Below are 20,520 nucleotides of genomic sequence, written 5' to 3'. Positions count from 1 at the left end.
CAAAGAAAACTATTAACTAACATTGCTTTCCCACACACGGAATGGAGACATAAGAAACAAGATGTGGATTAAATAGCCACAACTTTAGTAAATCATTGAATATGAACATTGAATATGATCTGCAACAGGCAAACTAACCTAATTTTACGCACATCCCATGTAATGTGATTTCCTACCACTTCGAGCTTCTCTACATTAAGCAAAATCCCCGCATCCTTACCGGAGCTTTCTGCATTTGGTTTCTTTGTGGGATTACAATAGGCTTCTATACATGGCGGGCATGTGATTTGAATCGAAAAAAGTCCTGCCTTGACAAGATCTATATGTTTCTGTGTGCTTCAGTTTACAGCCACTAGATGGCACTGTCATTATAGCACTGTCATTATAGTGCTACGCCAGCATTTCACACAGCTGATAGATCTGAATAATGTCCCTTTTTGCATTATCCATGATCTTTTTGAAGGTGGGATAAAGGTGGAAAAGCCTGGGAGAGGTCCTGGAGGTTGATGACATCGTGTAAAGGACCCACTAATTTCTGTGAGTGATCAATTACGAGTATGCAATAAATCGCTCATGTAGAAAAGCCCTTAGTGGCGAGAGCAACAGGGTATACCTCCTCACAGTATCCTTTGGCCAACTCCATCCTGACTCGGTGCCTTCAGTTCATACTTACGATTGATCCTTGCTTCTCATTGCCAGCCTCTTTCGTAGTGCCAAGGAGATTCTTGTTGGAATCCTCACTCTCAAGCCATTGAGCCTTTGAAATAAACCAAGCTGCCAGTGGCAAATGTTGGCTTCCTTCCCCACTTTTCTTGAGCTGGTGATGAGCTTTGAAGAAAATTGGCTTGTAGTCTTAGGTGCTATGTTGGGACCAGCCAAACCTCCAGGAACTCAGTATCTAAATTCCTGAAAATCTCCAAGCTTGCAGTACTAAGGGCTAATAATATTTTATTTTATTTATTTATTTATTTATTGCATTTTTATACCACCCAATAGCCGAAGCTCTCTGGGCGGCTCACAAAAATTTAAACCATAATAAAACAACCAACAATCTAAAAACACAGATACAAAATACAGTATAAAAAGCACAACCAGGATAAAACCACGCAGCAGAAATTGATATAAGATTAAAATACAGAATTAGAACAGTAAAATTTAAATTTAAGTTAAAATTAAGTGTTAAAATACTGAGAGAATAAAAAGGTCTTCAGTTGGCGACAAAAGGAGTACAGTGTAGGCGCCAGGCGGACCCCTCTGGAGCTCATTCCACAGCCGGGGTGCCACAGCGGAGAAAGCCCTCTTCCTAGTAGCCACCTGCCTCACTTCCTTTGGCAGGGGCTCACGGAGAAGGGCAATAGCAATAGCCCTATGCAACTCTCCGATCCCACAGGGTTTGTGGCAACTGGTGGAAATTCCTGATAATGCTCCACTGTGCTCACCAGCAATGCTAGACCATAGTCCACTCTACCCACATTGAGAGGTCCAAATTGTTCACCATAATTCCATTCTTCTAATGCAGGGGTGCACAACCCGTGGGCTACATGTAAGGCCCTAGTGTGTGGCTGCCCAAGACCCAGTTATCACCATGAAAATTGCCACCAGTGCTGAAGAAATTGCAGCATGAATAGTTTCAATGACACTGGATTGGGGGTGGGAAGGATGCTGCCTATTCCCTCCCCCACATCGTTGAAAATCTACTTTACTGCTTTTATAAACAGCCATTGTAGGCATAGCTTTCTGTAAGGAATGAATTCATACCTCCAACAGTGTAGGAAGTGCTGAAGCATTCTTCGCTATTGGCCCGTATGTAGACTCCTGCTGAAGCTGAATGTACTGCCAACTAACAGTAGATGGTAAATTACTAATCTGTGTTACTGAAAATGATAACAATTGATTATCCAGACTATTAGCTGATTTAATGTATAAATTGCATTATCAGACCAACTTCTCCACAAAAAAGCTTGTCTCTCTATTTTCAAGCTTTGTTAATGGTGTCAACCCAGCTAATAGCAGTAAAGCAGCAACCAGATTGGGGTCACTGGTATGGGGGCAGGGGATGTAGGCTCCTCTCTCCCCTAGTGACCTCAGAGCAGTCCAGATTGCTGCTTTACCACTGCTAATGGTGGTAAAGAGAGCATGGATGCATGAGTGTGTGGCCCTTGGCACCCAAAGAAGACACTTTGGGGCTGCTTATGTGGCAATGGGTTGCCGCCGCAATGAGCAAAACCCTGTGTTTTTGCTGCATTGGAATGGTGATGGCTAATCCAGATGCAGCAGTAAAAGCACGGGGTTTCTGGTGGCTGGGCCTGTCCTCTGCCTGGGTGGACAGCAACCAATCAAGGTCGCCCAGCCATGCCTCCGTTGCAATACCGGAGCAAGGATAGACAGTAGATGCACCATACTCGCCTCACTCCAGAGAAAGAAGTGGGGGAAGTCCTTAAGTTTTTGCTTCACAGGAAAGCACTGTATAATCAATGCAGTGCTACTGCACAGCCACCCTGGGGCTTTGGGTGTGTATAGACAGCCCCCTGATGTGGCCCTTGGAGCCAAAAAGGTTATGCATCCCTGCTGTAAGCATTAGATCCGGAAAGTTGCCTGTAAGGCTCCATGAACTGTCTTGGACCAGGGCTCCCAGCACTTTATGTCCTATGCTTATGTCCTATGCTGTATTCTGACTACAAGCCTTGCTAGCTTGAGGGCTCTGCCTACACTTGTATTCCCTTTTTGTGATTGCTGCCTCAGATCATGCCACCTAACTTTAACCTCACAACTGCTTCTATCTTCTCTGACCCTCTTTCGCTGCCTCTTATAGAACTCAGCCCCCACACTGTTGAAGTTCTACATGAAGTCCTATATATAAGAAGTCCTACATAAATTATCAATGGAAGTTACTTTGAATAAACATGGCTGTCAGTGGGCTGAAAAGCTGCCTGCCTACCTATCTGCTGAGGTTGCTCTTCTGATTAGACTCAGTTTTTCCCTTGTAAAATTTGTAAAGATAAACTGCAATGTCAAATCCTGACTCAAAATTCAGAGCTTCCTTCCCTGCAAACTTGTGTTGTAGCTTTCAGTGGCTTTTCTTTCTATTAAAACTCAGACAGTTATTCATGTATAAATATATAGGACATTTTGGTGCATTTTCATGAGAAAAACTGGCTGAAATATGTTTTCCGTCTTGTTTATTATCTCAAGGATTGCAGTTGCTCATTCACCATGTTATTTACCGAATCGTATGTCTCGAGGCACACATATATTGTCAGGAAATTTAGCCTATGCAGCTGATCTTCTAAGTGAGGTAGTTATGAAATAACAATTCTTATGCTCTCTAAATTAGATTTCTAAATCACTTGTATAGATAAATTTTTAAAGACCTGAGCAAAACAGCAGTACATTTATACTGTGTTCCACATGATGTTTAAAATTTACTTTGATGAAATGAAAAGGTCAGATTTTGTCATCAACTATATTCATTACTGCAGAATCTTGGGTATTTTTAGTTAATCTGAATGTTATTTGGTGGATGGATTGTGATGTTTACATTGTGGGGGAGGGGAGCAGTATGTGTCAGAATCAATACCCATGCCCTTCTGGCAAGAGGTTACTTAGCTTAAGGGCAAAGTGTTTGGGAGTTGTACTGCCAGCCATAAAAAACCCACAATTTATTATTAAGCTGTTGCAGAAAAGTACATTTGCGTAGAGAATGGGGTTCTTCTGAAATTTCTATTTTTAACATTGATGGCATAACAGTATCCTCTATACCTGTTCTCCATCATAATCTAGTTTTCTATGTGTAGGGATTACACACACACACACACACACACACACACACACACATCCTACAAACAGGAGAGCATTCATACATACAACCCACCTGCAGTAGGGGAAAAAAATCTTTGTCACTTGATTCTGCTGATTATATAAAGTGGCTGCAAATATTATTCAAAATGTTCCTATAATATAGAATAAAACATTGCAATATATGGGTTGCATGATCTAGTACAAAAAAGTATTGCCAGTTACCTGCAGATCTTCTGACTTGGATTCCTTTGCTATGAAGATTCCCAGTAGGGACTAGACAGAAATGATAGAAATGAGACTTTTTCATGTTTCCTTTAGTATAGGTGGAAACTGAAAAGACTGATAGAATGAGAAGGCATTGTAATGTGCTGTTGTAATGCCTCTTGGGTACATTATATTGCAGGGAAAGAGATTGACATTTTACATGTGTAACTTTAATTTTCGTTTAATTTCTCTCCCCCCCAGCCCACTTCTCTAAGAATGATGGGTAATATACTCATGTCTGGTAAAATCTGCCTGCTTTCTATAATAAAATAAATACCTATAGTAAATAGGTTCAAACATGAGGCAAAAATATAACTGCATTCAAGTATATACCCATGTTTATTTTAGGTGGCTGTTCACCCTTTTGTAGAAGTTACATTTCAGAACACAGTTTATCAGACTAGTACTGCAGATGGCTCTCATCCATGTTGGAATGAAGAACTTCAAGTTGATTTTATGTAAGTTACCGGTATCTCACTTGTAATGAAAATGAATGTGGTATTAAATCATTCGGTGAGAATTCCAAGTATTTTATGGCCACATATATTTTTTTACATTGCAGTCTGTTCCATTTTCTTGGGCATTTTATTTAAATTATGTATCTGTCACATACACTAAAAATAGAAAGAAATTAAAAATTAGCTGCGGTAAAAGAAAAATAGATCTTATTCAGTTTGCATGAATTTTACAAGATACCATGCCCCAGCTAAGGAATATTAAGGCTGCAATCCTATATAAACTTACATGGGAGACCCATTGAAATCAGTGGGGCTCACTTCTGAGTAGATATGCATAGGATTGTGCTATAAATATTTGGCTTTAGATTTTGGAAATATAGACAGTGACACAGGGGCCCAATCTACCAGGAAACTCACGCCGAAGCATTTTCAGCTTTTATCTGGATTATCATGAAATTGGCTTTGCTCATAAGCAGCACACGAAGCAAGAAAAGTGGAGTATATACCACCTAAAAACCCATGTTCACAAGTCACACAAAGCACTTTAAACTGCCTTACTTTGGGGTTGAGTGGGCAGAGTTCCACCAGTTGAAGTGAATGTCATAAATTGCAGAGATGCTGCTCAATGGATGAGAGAGGCTTGTTCCCTGCCCTGTCCATGCTCCTCCTTCTAGCTGCTCCTTCTCCTTCCTCTCTGTGTAATTCTTAGTTTTCAGTTTATTGCCGTAAAGATACTGTGAAGTGCCACTGCTACAAGCTCCAGTTACTGACGGCCCCTTCTCCTTCCCTTCTGTGTAGTCCTTATTGTACCAATAAATCAGTTATTCCACTATTGTGAATGAAGCAGTGCTATTGTGAGTTGGAAAAGGAGGTTACTTGAAGCTCCATCACATTGGGGGTTACCTTTGCCTACCTTTGCTTCTCTGCCCGTGTTTTTGTTCCTCAGTTACTTCCTCTTTCAAAAGAGGAAGTACACAATGAGCACGAGGCCCATGTTCTAATGGCGCTGCTTCTGCACACAGTTTAAAAAAGCATTGGACTTAATGAGGGGGTGGTTTGTGGTGCAAGGAAGGCCAGAAGGGGCGGGAGGCGTGCGGGAGGCAGACGTCATGTGAGGGACATGGGCAAACTCTGCGAGTGCCCAGTAACGAGCGTGCGATAAAACGCTTGCCAGATGGAGCTCTTATTGTGAAAGCAGTCCTACTGCAAATGGGAAAAAGAGGGAGAAGGGGGTGGGGGAGGCAGCCCCACTCCTTGACCCAGGTCACTGCCAGATTACAGCCAGGTCACAGAAATGGGCACGCCTGGGGTTTAATGCAGGGGGACACAGCACACTGCAGCAGAACCACATGGGAGCCACAAAACCACACACACAAACGACTTTCCAAAAATGCACCTTTTCCAGAGGAGAGCTGCAGGGTTGCTGCAGTTTGCCGACAGTGTCATCTGTCATGAATAACCCCAATGTGCTCTCCCTCTGCATTAAATCCGTGGTGTGGTTTAGCTCAGAGTCTCTTCTGACTGCAGGCCTTATCACCTTCCCCCTATTCCTGCCAACTGCTCCAGGCAAGAACACTCAGGAGTGGCTTGAGAGATGGTACAGGATAGTCCAGTCAGTGTGTGTGCTGCTGGTGATTGGTACCCCCATGCACAAGCAGAATTACTTTCAGATATTTAAATCTAAGCCACAATATGTAGTTCAAGTAATCTTATTTTCAAAATGGTTTTTGCTTTCTGTTTTCAGACTGAGTACTATAAAATTTCAAGAGAGCATAGTTGTTGTTTTCATTTAATTTAAAATATTTATTTCTTTGTTTCAGCTCTCCAGGGCATGATTATACTTTTTCAGGGCTATCTAAAATAAATGACAACATAAATATTAACATTTTTGATGAATTTGTGATTGAAAAGCATGAGGTAAATTGTAAATATAAAAGATTGTTTCTAAATATGTACAAGGAATCAGAAATAGTAATAATGTTCCTAGCTGCAAGAAGTTACATACGTGGTTTTATTTCTATTTTTGAACAAACAATTGAAGGTGTATTAGTGAGTCCAGCATACCACTGTTGCACTCTAACTTTTAATAATATGTTTTAAGGAAAGAAGGGACTATTATTTTTGTGCACTAAATACTATCTTTCAGTTAATTTATGTTAAAGTAGATAAGAGTATATTTTTAGGGAGTTGTCTGATATAGAATGGAGTCTTCTAAATCTTTTGGCATCTTCACGTCTGTTAAATGTTGCCTCTTTCTTTTGTTTTGAATATCATCTGCATTTCTTCTAGAACTGTGGTTTATTTCACAGTAGAAATAAAGTTAGGGTGCAGTCCTATGTGGATTGCTGGCAGCCTCCGAACTCGGCGACTGCTGAGTATCCTATGCAGGGTGGGAGGGACAGTAGAGGCGATCTTTGCCTTAACGCTCCAGCCTCCCTGCATTTCTGCTAGATGAGAGGGACCTAACAGCAGAATGGAAGGAGGCTGGGGTGGTCGCAGGATATGCCAAATTGCAGCCACCCTGGTCTCCTCCCCTCCCCACTGAATGCCCCCCTTTTCCCATTTCCATTCTCCATTTTCCAAGTGTGGAGAGGTAGCTGGTACAGTTCTGTTCATGCCAAGGGGAGGGGGCAGGGAGCACGGTTTCCTGGCTCCAAAGTCAGTGCCCTGTCTCTGATCTTGGGACCAGGAAAACAGACTTTCCTTTGCCCACCCTCCCCTAGTCACTTTTACATGAAGACTGAATATTACTTGGAAATATTTTAGTGTCTGAAAGTATAGATAATGCACTAACGTTATGTACATATATGCTTTTCTATTGGATACGTTGTAGCTGGAAAACCTCTTTGGGTCTATCAAACCCCTTGAATCTATACAACAGCAAAATTTTAGATAGATTGTGTATTCATGGCAATAATTGAAAAAAGACATGTAAGATAGTTGTGGAAACATTAAATGACTAATGCACACACATACACACTCACACACACAAGAAAAGATTAACTGTAGTTATATATTTCATTAGGATGCCTGTCCAAAAAGCTATAGTGGCCACTCTTATGTAAGAAAGAATTGGCTTGGATCAGTTATGTTTCCTTTCTCTGCTCTCCTGGAACAATCAAAGGTAAAGAAATAATGAGTTGCTTTTTAAATAGTGTTGTAATGCAGCCATGTCATCAGATATTTGGGCTCTGACATTATCACTTGCGTGTGTTTTAATGAGTCTATTATGTGTTCACAGATCTGTGGTACATTTCAAGTAAATATGCCTCCAGTTTTGCTTGGATATACCTGGAGTAAGACATATGTGCCCCCTAAAGAAGACTGTTATGGGCAGAACTTGAAAGAATATACCTTTTTAACAATCTTTGCCACCATTGAACCTCAGCTATCTTCGGCTGAAAATAATTTAGAATCAGACAAGGTTAGCGTTTGTTCTTCTCCCATTTAATAAGATTCTAAAACAATATTCCCATCTATATTCAGGTGAAAAAAATAGCTTGATTTGAATCATAAACATATAATCTCACTTCTAAGTGTGTTTTTAGTTTGCAGATCATGAAACGGAAACACTATTGCAAAGGGCATACAGTTTTAAGCAAACATGCAAGGCAGTGTTTCCAAAGAGAAGAATAGTTACATCAGTTTTTAACAATCAAGGAAGAAATATTTTAGTAACAAAGTATATTACCTCTCTGAATCCACCACAGTTATTACTAGATATGTATCCTGATGATCCTAACTCAACCTCTGTAAGTATCCAGAATAAAATAACTGAGATTTATAATTTATCACAGAACAAGATAATTGAGATTTAATGAACATTTTCTTTAACATGCTTCAAATAATTTTCCTGTTAGGTCTTCTATGATATTTCCTGGGGGTTGTCTTGATGTCATCTTTGCCCCGGGGTGACTCCAAATCCTCACTGCATCAGTTAAATGATGCAGCCGCAGATTTGAAGCCATCCTGAAGCAAAGAGGCAAAGATGCGCAGTTGAAAATCTAGGGACTTAATCCAACTTTTCCAGCCAGAGCGAGATCAGCCTGCCTCTTCTGCCGATCTGTGCTCACTTGGAGCCACTCCGGGTGCTTTCCCAAGTGGAAGGTGACCTCCTATTGATCACTGGAAGTTGTGGGAGGGGAAGGGAGGGCTTGGTGAGACTAATGGCTGCTGGAAAGCCCATGTTGCCTCCCCTCATTAGGACAAGTTGCCGCTGCTGCACACCATCAAGAACGCGATGTTTGGTGGCGGAGGGGCACCAACCCAGTGCCGTGAAGACAGCCTCTCAATGAGGCTTTAATTGTGCAATTGCATTGTCTCATTCACTGAATTTTACAGGGGGCTCCAGACATTGTCATCCTCAGTTTGTAACCCCTCTGTGCTTTTCCATCGCTTCTGTTGTCTTCTTTCTTTTCTTCCCCCCCCCCTTTTTTTTGCCAGAAAAAAATACATTAAGAAGGAAAAGACAAAATATTACTTCACACAATGCTTTTTGATTGCTATAGGAGCCTTTCATCTGAAACTAGCCTTGGTCTGCCAATTAGAAATATTTATGTCATAGATAATGTAAAACAATTGTTATACCGAAACTATTGTTTGATGCTTTTCATAACTCCAAATATAATCATGTCACTTGGATTTTCTAATATGCATTCTTGTGATAGACTTATATCTGCTTATTTTGTAGGACCTTATATCACGATTTGTATCTTTAATTCCTTGTATATCAGACACTGTGGATGAAAATGATGATGTTGATATTTGGATGACATCAGAGGTAATACTATGTTTTAAAGTTTTACTACTCTGTTTTTTAATTGGTTTTTATTTTTATTTCTTTTAATATAATTACATTAGTTAACCATCCTGTAAATGCTCTCTAAGTCGTTTGCAAAACTTAAAACTATAAGATGTAACAGTATAATAAAACAGAATTTACAAACCTTTAAAACCAAGTAAAAGATGTATAGTATATTACATTTATAAAAATGCTATTTTGTTGCTTATATTTTGAAAACCTCTAGCTATTGAAAATATTTATTTAGCCTTTAGTTGGAGCAATATAGAGCACAATTCTATGATGGGAAAAGCAGTAGAAGCTTTTTTTGCCTCTCCATTCTCCAATACAGCATTTTCATTAGGTGGGCCTCTGAGCTCATCTAACTTGCTTATTTATTTACTGCATTTCCATACCACCCAACAGCCAAAGCTCTCATTCTGCTGGGGGTTGGGAATGGAGGATGAGATCCATGGCCTCTTCCCTCCCACCAGCCCATTCCCACACACTCATTTCCTCCATTCCTGAGATTGGGGCTGTGGTTGTGAGTGGGGCTGTGGCATGTCCAGGGAATATGCAACCCCAGCCTGGGGTTTGTTGTGTGGTTTGAACCCCACAAGCATGGGTTATATGAAGGTTAAACATTGCCTGTTGTTTAACCCTTGCATAACCTCCACTCACTGGCTTTGCAGGATACAACCACCCTTGATTGGTGGTTGGATATACAAATGAACCTGGTCATTGTTGTGCTTGATTTGATTGTTTTTATGGTGACATTTTGAAGTCATTTTTATGGCTATTAGCCATTATTGCAAGTAGGCATTATTGCAAGTAGAAAAGTAGGATAAATAAGTGAAATTTTTTTAAAAAGAGTCTTCAGTCTCTCTGTAAGAAATGGAGATAGTTTAAAAACAATCACCACCTCATATAAAATCTACACTATTGACTCGAAAAGACACAAAGAAATCCTGAAGAATCAACCATTGTAGTTGATTGGCAGAGTCAAGGAGGCTATAAAATACAGTAAAGTTTCCTTCAGAAAGGTAAAGCCTTGCACAAATGAAGATAATTCCAGAAAATCAAATAAAATTTACAATAAGGCAAGACAAACAATGTAATTAGTACTTAACACCGGAATTCCTCCTGCCCTAGTTGTGAATCTGAAGGACTGTTTTATAATTGACAAAAGTAATAACTCACCATACCTGGATAGCTTTCACACAAATATTGAAATCTAGAATTCGTTGACTATGAATTAAATATATAAAAAGTGCAAGCATACTGGGAGTTGTAGGCCTTTTTTCTGTCTAAATATGCCTAGGATTGTGACCCAAGTAATTAAATTCAGTTTCCCCTACAAGAGAATTTGCATTTATCAATATTACATCATTTATAATAAATAAATGAATAGGGAATTGCAGACAAAACATTAATAAAGCAAAAAATGTTAATATAGGTAGAAGAAGTGTTTTTGAGAAGGAATTGTTAACAGCTTCTCCAACAGGAAGTCTTGACTTGTCAATCTTTTAGAGTTGTTTGAGTGTATCAGCAATGATTTGTTAAATATTGGCTTTTATCAAAAGTTGTGCAAGGGGAACTCTGCTTGCATAAAGGGTTTTTCATCACTTCAGACCTTTGTCTTCCCCAAAAGCAGCTTGAAAAAGTTAAGGAACCTCCTGAAATGGTGTGGGATGTGGCGGGGGGAGCGTTGGCAGAAATCAGGTGGGGCCATCTTGTAACTTGCCACATTCTATACCATTACAAAGACTTCCTTGACATATTCTATACCATTACATTTGGGGGGGGGGGGAAATCCCTCACCTAAAGTTCTTAGGGTAAAGTTGTTAATGTCTGCTACTGATACCAGATAAATAGCAGTAGAAAAGCATTGCAATTTTTTTGCAATATGAAGTTAATATCACTGTGGTATCATTTTGTGGGAAGATGAAGAATACATCAACTGGTTGTTGTTGTTTTAAATCTATGATCTTACATTTCTCATAGCATTGCCTCAAATTGGGTGTTGCTAATAAAGAAGAGCATGCAGTGCTTCTATGTAATTACCTTCTGTATGTTGGGAAAAAGGCATGGGTACTGTTGGGAACATCCGTATTAGAAGTAAGTCTAGCAAAATATTTAATTCCTTGTTTGTATAATTCCTCATACAAATATAAAGTTCATAATGAATGGAACTGTATAAAATAGGGATGTCATATCAAGAAAAGTGTTAGCCCATATGCTAGTATTAAGGGGCTCAAGCATTGCGTGGCTGCTTTTTAAGTTCCAGATACAAGAAGCTCTATTATAGAGATCAAGGATTTTTTTTGTTTTAGGATAGGTTGCTTCAGATCCTTGTTGATTGGAGAGTACTTGAATCTTTCAAGTTAGATAATAATGTATGATACTTAATGAGTGAGTTTGGATGACTCTTTTGTCAATGGAGAGGAAACAGTCCACTTGGCGGAGGGTAAATCCGTGTGCCGCTCCATAGATAGGACTGTCTCCTCTCTGTCAAGTTGTCGTCTCTCCCCCCCACCTGTACTCCCTCCCCACCGAATGTGCTTACCAGCGCCACCATTACAGAGGGAGGAATGGAGAGTGGTGGAGAGACGAGGCTCCTGGTGGCAGAGTAATTCCATCTCCTGTCAATAGGAGACAGGGCTGCTAGAAGAAGTTCTGATGGAGCCTGGTTGCCTGTTGAGAGGAGATGGAATTACTCTGTCGGCATCGCCAAGCAACCAGGACGCTGCATCTCCCCTGTCAAAGCAGGTGAGGTGTTCGGGGTTGCAGTCCCTGACACATGAGGAGGTTAATCCCAAGCCTCCCTGCTGCAGAAGGAGGAGGCTTGGGACCATCCTCCTTGCGTGTCAGAGGCCGCGATTCTGGCTGTGCCTAAGGATGCCTCAGCACTGAGCCACGTCATCCGAGGGACGACGTGGCTTGGTGCTGAGGTGTCTTTCTCAGTGGGGGTCAATAGGAACAGGGCAAGGGGTGGTGTCTTGCACCCGCTCCTTGCCCTGTTCTTATGGAGATCACTGTGTAGGAGCCATCGCCACAGGGGGAATCTCTGTTGTGAGGATATCCTTCTTCCCAGTGTTGCCTCTTCTATGCCCAACAAGTTTGGAACCCTGGGGGTGGGATGGGACATGCATGCCCCTGGCAACACATGGGGCATCGCGATCGCCGATGCCCCACCCAGGGACGGCATGTTATCATGCTTGGGAATGCTTCAGGAGCCCCGATCGCCCCACTCCATCAAGGGACAGGATGATCGAGGCTCCTGAAGTGCCTGGTGGCACAGGATTATTTTCCCTTGCCCATAGAGCCCCGCAGGGCTATTGCGGCCAGGTTGCTGCTGCTCTTTTCTCGCAACTCTGTAGACAGGGGGGAATAATCAACAGAGCCTCCCAGACAATACAATAAGCAATGGTTGCCAGGAAAGTCAATGGAGCAGCCCATTGTTTTTCTCCATTGACTATTTTGGCAAAATAGTCAACCATCAGTTGTGTGTCCATTGTGTGTTGCCAAACAGACAACACAATAAGCAACTCAACTGATGGCTGACTTTTTACTCCCCTGCCCCCCGTTGCTTATCGTGTCATCCAAACCAAGCCACTATATGATTAGATTTAATAGTACTGATGACAATACATTCCAATTGTTGTTATTTTAATTAAAAGTATATTTGTAACTGAGAAATAGTTATACTGTACATCACTATGCTATTGTCTGAAGCTAATGGGGCTCTACCTTTTCAATATTTTCTTATACACATAAAGTATTGATCTGAATATGGTGTGTAGGATATTTGAAAATAAAATAAAAAATAATTAAAAATGTTAGAGAATATAAAGAGTAAATATAGACATAGTTTCTTTTGAATATAGAAATTAATGATAAATGGTGGCACTTACTTTTGCTATTCTAGGGCAAAGTGGCTTATGTAACAACACAAGAAAATGGAGAATATTTTCTGTGGAATCCACTAAGTGGCCAGTGCTATAAGCAGTTTGATGCATTTTGTCCCCTACAGAGTATTGATTGCTTAATTAGTTGGGAAAATGTAAGTATTTATGATTAAATAGAATCTTACTTAATGATTCTCCTTACTCTTCCCCAAGTGGAGGGAAGTTCCCATGGGCAATGCTATTAGGCATTGTCCATGGCTGTGTGGCTCCAGTGTAATTTACGTTCTGTGGCATTGGAGGTGGGGTGGAATTTAACCCTTCCCCCTGCCACAGTGTTCCACCCCCACTCCCTAAAGCTGCCCTTTGTTTCAAAAGCCAATATTTGCTTTTCAGGAAGCAATTTTCTGTGGGGGAATAATGTGGGAAGGAAAGGGTTAGCCTTTCCTCCCTTCTACAATAGCAATCTGGATGTGGGGGTGAGAGAGAGTTTACAGTTGCAAACACATATTTCAACATATGTGCTTTACATTACATGTAGTTTGATCAAAACTTTCAGTGTAAAATGGCCAGAGAGGAGTTGTGTGTATTATTTGTGGGAACCAGGAGCAGAAAAGCAAAAGGACAACATTATCATAGTGATTGGCTGTAACTGAGTATATAAATGGGATGAGTGACTAATATGTATGAAAGGCATGTGTGAGGACCATTTCCTAAAATACATGTACCTTGTGTGAGCTCTGAGCAGTGTTGTGTTACTGCTTTCTCAGCAAAATGCATGCAAGCTGGAACTCTGTTCTTTCTTAATAATTTTCCATATATTTTGCTGAGACCACAATTTAAATAGATCATTCAGAAATGATACAAGACACGTGTATTTCTTTTCAAGTACAAAATGTCATGCGAGAAGTGACCCTTAGTAGTCTATATGGAGTGAAAGGGAGAGGATTGGAGAAAATGGGTAAAGTACAGATTAAGGTATTGTGAACAATAAAAAATCCATGCTGTGTTTTTTAAAGATCTCCACTTGTTAAAGATATTTATAATTGCAAACTTTAACTTTCTTGCCATTTCCTTTCTTTTAATTTTGTTAAATTTTGTATCATAATAAAAATGTACTTCTCTGATTTTTTTCAGATGATAATAGAATGTTATTTGTTGTTGTTCTATTAATGACTTTTTCAGATAGATTGCATATTTTGTACTAATGTTTCGATAGGTCTGGTTCAACATACAGCAAAACAGTTCTCCAATGTGTGTGAGTTTTGACATTTCAAAGGAAGGCTTTTGGAAACAATTGCTTCCATACAATGTTCTGGATTTAAAATCACAGACTGTACAGGTAACAGACATTTCAAAAAGTACATACATGTTATAAATTATAGTATGAAGGAATGAATTCAAAGTGTTGTTGAGGATCTTTAAAGCCCTAAATTAGCCTTTTAAGTTATGGAATGAACACTGTGGAAATTCCTCTCTAGAAATGTGAACATCATTTCCTTCCTGTGGACTTTTAGGCAGCTGGTCAAAGCTGTGTTGTTCCGGCATGCTTTTGGAATTATGTGGTATCTGATGTGGATGATATTATTTGCTGCTGTTCTGATAAACTGCTGCTGTTTTTTATTCCACTGACACAATGTTTACATCATTGTTAAATGGAGAAACAGGTTAAAACGTTTTAAATAAATAAATAATTGGGGATAGGTTATATAAAACACCCTTGTCCTATTCAAATCTAGATAGCAGTAAGTTCTATTGTTTTTAGGACATGTTTTCAACTATGCTATGTAATTGACAGCTGCTCTAATTTAAGTGGAAGCTGAATCTCAAAAGACAGATTCTGGTACTATAAATGGAGTGCAAAGAAAGAGACACAGGATTAAAATTTTGTTAAAATTTAGCTGGTTCATGGAGGGTAATATAATTGCATTTATATCCCACCTTTTCCCCTCCAAGGAACCCAAAGCGGTGTAAATCCTCCTCCTCTCCATTTTATCCTCACAACTAACCCTGTGAGGCAGGTTGGGCTGAGAGTCAGTGACTGGGCCAATGTCACCCAGTGGGTTTCCATGTCCGAGTGGGGACTAGAACCCAGATCTTCCAACTTCCAATCCAACACTCTAACCACTAAACCACAGTGGTTCTCAATATAATCAAAGTGTGTTCAAACTTTAATTATTTGCTGTACTCAAGTCCCAATGTAACAATGCCTAATATTCATAGTAGTTGGGGAGGATGGCAGGAGCATTGGGGATATCATGGTGTGTGTGTGTGTGTGTGTGTGTGTGTGTGTGTGTGTGTGTGTGTGTGTATAGGGAGGGTTGGGAGAGATGCATATGACTGACGGACTTACAGGAATATAAAAATGGCTAGGACAGTACTAGTTTCATGTGCTATAGAAACCTGATTCTATGACATCTAATCCTCTATGAAATTTGTTGGTGGAAATTGTTCTTTGTTTTATGATACATTTATTCTTTTTTCTGTATTTATATTTATAAAATTAATAAAACTATTTTTAAAACCATGAAATTGGGTAAACACAATATGTCTAATTAGTAGAAGAATCCAAAATAGATCATCCTTCAAATGAACAATTAACCAAATGGTTAATTGCCAAGACAACAGCACACAGACTGATTCAGAAAGCCTCTGATGGACAGGAAAGTTTAGCAGTAGCAGCCAAGAAATGTAGCCTTCAACACCCTTCAAGCAATTTTCAGGTCAATGGAAATGATGGTCCCTTAATAGAGATCATAGGATGGGAAGTGGGGTTCTGTTCCTGTATCAAAAAAATAGCGTTGGGACTGGTAGCCAGAAACATGAATTTATGCTTACAGAAAGGGAGCTGAATTTACTAGTATATGTATTTATGTCAGGGGTGGACAACATGAGGCCCTCCAGATGTTTTGGCCTACAGCTTCCATCAACCCTAGCCAGCATAGCCAATAGTGAGGAATGGTGGGAGTTGTAGCGCAAAATTATCTGGAAGGCCACAAGTTGCTCACCCCTGATCTAGATAGTCTCTCTCTATAAATGTACCTGGTTAAATATGTTCTTCAGTTCAGGAGGAAAGAAATATACAGCTTCTGTTGTCTCTTGGAGACTGGGACCATAGCTAATTTAATAATTCCTCACAGTGGGAAAACAGATGAGAGGTACAGTTAGAGGAGAAGTCCATTGCCAGTGTTACCTGTGATTGCACTAATTTCTCTATCAGTATTAGCACTTCTCTGCACAGTCTCTCCTTGTTCATCACCATTTATACCACAAGCAATACCTAAAAGCTAATAGGTGCCAATGATATTAAGGAATCTACTCCACACTCAACTTAATGAAAATCAGTGCAGAACTATATTTTTGTAGTATCAAAATAAGTTTTCTGTATTGGAAAATTGTGAATATCCACCCAGATCCTGCTTATATGTTACAGTGTTGTACATTTTTTTTTACTCTTTTTCAGCCAGAAGGAATATTTTATGTCCCGACTGATGAAAGTTTGGTAGAAGAGCTACAGAATCGGTAACTATTTTGAAAAACAATTAAGATTTTTCTAAGTTTGGAGGCTTAGGACCAAACTATACATTATGTTAATCTTTTTTTAAAAATGTATTTAATTCTGCCACTTTTATTTTGTCATCAGGGAAGGGCCGCTGATCTGATGATACATTTTCAATCTGCATTAATGCCCTGCACCAGTTTTTCCACCAAAAATTACATACACACACACAGAACTATTTGTCCCTGAAAGTGCTGTTTGCAGAGGTTTCTTCTGCCTTCCATCTTGAGGGTCCAGAGCAAACATGCTTACAGAGTTAGGTCATGGAGGATGTTTGGGAGATGTTTGCAGATTGCTATACTGATGTATGTTCCCGACTAGACTTAGCTCGGAAACACCAATAAGTGTGTTAGACTTGAAATCAACCTTTGTGTGTTTGTATGTATGTGCTCAGAATCCTATATTTAGGAATGGATTCCTTAGAGTGCCTGGCTTAGCAAAAAGAGAAAAAAGCAACAACTAATTGGCATTGAAGGAAACCAAGTTAGCGTTCTGGACCTTCAGGGATCATATCAAGGGACTAATAATTCCCATCCATTTGGGACCACCTGTCTGTAAAGGAATATATAGTGGGGCTGCCATGATCGAGTGGCATGGCAGCCCCACTAGGCCCTACACACACATACTTCAAGCCAGGTACTCCGCACACACACAGTTTCTCCCTCCACCATTTCTCTTTCTACCCTTCTGTCCATCAGGTAAGATAGCAGGCAGTTGCATCCACGTTTTTCCTTCTATATTATCATCTGGAGTGAGAAGGAACTGTATATACATTCATGATTTCCCCCAGAGATCAGGTTACTTAGGGTATTCTTGTCATCTTATGTGTTACTTGTTTCTTCCTTCCCTTCCCCCGCCCCCCATTATGGTTTTGGGAGCTCTTTATCCTTTCTGGAGCCAGTTTGCCATTTCCCTTGTGAGGCATGTTTCTCTTGAAAATAATCTACTGGTGAGTTCCAAAGTTTTCTCTGCACAAACGTGTCCTAAAACTGGGTTGGCCTGGCCTTTTAATCCTTTCCTGCCTGCTAACCATAAGGGGATCTCTCCATAAGTCCAGCTCCCCACTCACTTATCTTCTTCCATTGCGGAGGCAAGCTGTGCTGCTCAAAAGACAAGGCCTATTAGCTAACTCACTGCCTTGGACATCTTTCCATTCAGCCTGCTTCCCTTCCTTATTGTTATAGCTTCTCCTGTACCTAGGGCTTTGGGTGTTCAGAATTTCATTCCTTCAGTAGTTCCTTCCATGACACCAGAATAGTTTAGAAGTTTTGTCATTATAAAGTCCTTTAACAAAAATATGTATAGATTACGTTGTTGTTGTTGTTTTAAAAAAAAACAGGATTGAAAAGACTTTAAAAACGAAAATGATGGAATGGCGGTCGCAACACCCAACTCGGTGGCATCGACAATGTACCAGTGTCTTACGACAAATTCTTCCAAAGCTAGAATTTAGAAATGGAAACATAGCTAAAGAAAAAGAAGAAAACTGTTTGGAGGCATTTCAGGAACATTATTGGGTTGGTGTTTATGCTGCTATATTATTGAAATCCTTCGTTCTTGGGGACACTCTCAAATAGCACTCCATGAGGCATGAGGGGCTGCCACTTAAAAGAATATAACCCTTTCCATGTGCATATGGAAGCATCTTTCTCTCACACACAGGGACCAGGATTTGGATCCTGGTTGTCAGGTCTGAGCCATAGACAAGCATCAAGTAGGGGGTAGACACAAAAGGCCAGAAAGGGAGGATTAAGCCCAGGAGTTAAAGATAAGGAGGAGAGGAGAGCCAGGGGTCAGAGCCAGAAAGTCAAACCTGGAGGAAAAGCCAAGAATGAGAATAAGCAAGAACCAGGAAAGGCTATAATTGCCAGGGCAAAGTCCCAACTTAAGCAAGAAGTCTTTATAGCCTTTCCTGGTGAGAAGAGCCAATGGACAGACTAAGTAGGCACAGCCATTCCAGTACCTGTGAGCCTTTCACCACCCTGGGAGATGCCCCAGCCTTCAATTCTAGTTGCTCACTACATATATGTAGAGCTGTGGTTGCCATTTGTAGCACTGACAGTACTCCCTTCTCCTACACTGGGCTTGTTGAGAGGTAGTGGGAAGACCTATCCACAGCTTGGGAAAGTCCCACATGGCCTCAGTGGTTGTGCCTGGAGCCAAAGTGTCTCCTGCTTGAAAAATAGTCAAGATCACTGAGCTCAAAGCAGGAAAGAATATAATTGATCAGGCAAAGTCCCATTTATAGCCCTTCCTGTGGGCCAGGCTATGTGGTAGAGCCACTCCAGTGCTCAGGAACCAGGACCAGCAGCAATTCCAGAAATATTTTTTGCACAGATTTTCTGTCTCCCACCATTTGTGTAAATGATAATTTGTGCATTTTGGATTTGTTTGGATCTTCAAATTTGCACAAATGGGGTTTTATTTTTTTATTGGCAATTTTGCACAAGTGCAGATGATTACAAGTCTGCTTGTCTGCTACATTGCCCCACAGAGGCATATTCCCCTCTTTTAAATATCCTTGTCAGTTTCATCCTCTACACACTAATAGAGCCATATTCTAAAAACAAAACAATAGTTTGTTTTTTAATGGACCCCAGAACTGTTGTTGTTTAAAATGGATACTGTTTTACACTGTTGTTTATATTTTTGTTGGTTTTAAATTTGTATATATTTTTAATGTTCACTGTTTTAACTTTTGTAAACCGTCCAGAGAGCTTCAGCTATGGGGCGGTATATAAATTTAATAAATAAATATTCTGTACTTGCCCACAAAATGGTCAATTTCTCTTCCTGCCTCCACCACTCATTAAACACTGAAGAGGAGGATGAAATTGACAAGTTGACATGTACAGAATATGACTCTACTGGGCTAAACAAAGTAGTGTATGGGGAAGGTGAAAATGAAAAGATAATTTACAGGAGGAGAATATGTCTCTGGGGACTATACAGTGGATAGGCAGCCTTGTGATCATTCGCACTTGCGCAAGATTCCCACTTAAAAAAACCTAAATAATTATGACCCTATTTATGCAAATTTGAAGATTCCTCTCCACCAAATCCAATTTGCGCAAATTGCCACCATTAAAGAAAAAGAGGAAAAAAGAAATAAGTTCACATATTGGCTCAACTTGCTACGGGTCAAGTCTATGCCAGCACAGGGAAATGGAACAAAATGTGCCAGGGCTGAAGCGGAAAAATCTGTCAAGTTTTCACCCCCCAAATGGAATTCTAATACAGCCTTAGTCACTACCCCGGGAGATCTCTAGCCCTTGTGATTCAGGGGGGCAGCTGTGTGAATTATTCATCTCCACACATCTTTTCCACATTCCCAGTGGCTGTTGGGGGATGAGATGGGAGATGAGCAATAATCGGGAAACTCTAAATGTAAATTGGGCAAGTCACTCAGTGAGACTTGCAAATGTAACTTCTGAGTCAGTATCTCTCACTACAGAAAAGCTGTTTTCAGTTACATCAGGCTTTTACCCATCAAACATGCTGAGGTTCATATAATTTGGGTGCTTCCAGAAAAAGCTTTTATCATGTAATTGCCCTGCCTCTATCACAGAATTTTACAGGGGGTCTAGACATTGTAATGTTCCACTTCTAAACAACTTGTATTTTCCCACTGCTGCTTCTGTCTTTTTCTTTCCTATTAAAAAAGTTTTTTTTAAAAAAAATTGATTAACACTAGGAGTACTCTATCTGGAAGCACCTTTACTTTTAATTTCTTTTTCCAAATTATTAAATATGTTT

At 40.1% G+C, this 20,520-nt stretch overlaps 1 protein-coding gene across 1 annotated transcript in view; it reads left to right on the top strand.

Annotated features, from left to right (window-relative positions):
* The window catches only part of CC2D2B (coiled-coil and C2 domain containing 2B), a 53,400-nt gene that overhangs the window by 30,032 nt on the left and 2,848 nt on the right, over positions 1 to 20,520 (top strand). Inside the window, 12 exon segments of the mRNA XM_063131608.1 lie at positions 3,193 to 3,295; positions 4,411 to 4,520; positions 6,341 to 6,437; positions 7,546 to 7,644; positions 7,762 to 7,944; positions 8,069 to 8,272; positions 9,211 to 9,300; positions 11,305 to 11,418; positions 13,229 to 13,363; positions 14,425 to 14,547; positions 16,669 to 16,762; positions 18,070 to 18,281. Coding sequence (XP_062987678.1) covers positions 3,193 to 3,295; positions 4,411 to 4,520; positions 6,341 to 6,437; positions 7,546 to 7,644; positions 7,762 to 7,944; positions 8,069 to 8,272; positions 9,211 to 9,300; positions 11,305 to 11,418; positions 13,229 to 13,363; positions 14,425 to 14,547; positions 16,669 to 16,762; positions 18,070 to 18,281 — 1,564 coding nt within the window.

Source organism: Elgaria multicarinata, chromosome 8, assembly GCF_023053635.1.
Source record: "Elgaria multicarinata webbii isolate HBS135686 ecotype San Diego chromosome 8, rElgMul1.1.pri, whole genome shotgun sequence".
In the NCBI taxonomy this organism is placed as follows: Eukaryota; Metazoa; Chordata; class Lepidosauria; order Squamata; family Anguidae; genus Elgaria; species Elgaria multicarinata.
This window is presented reverse-complemented; position numbering and strand designations above follow the sequence as displayed.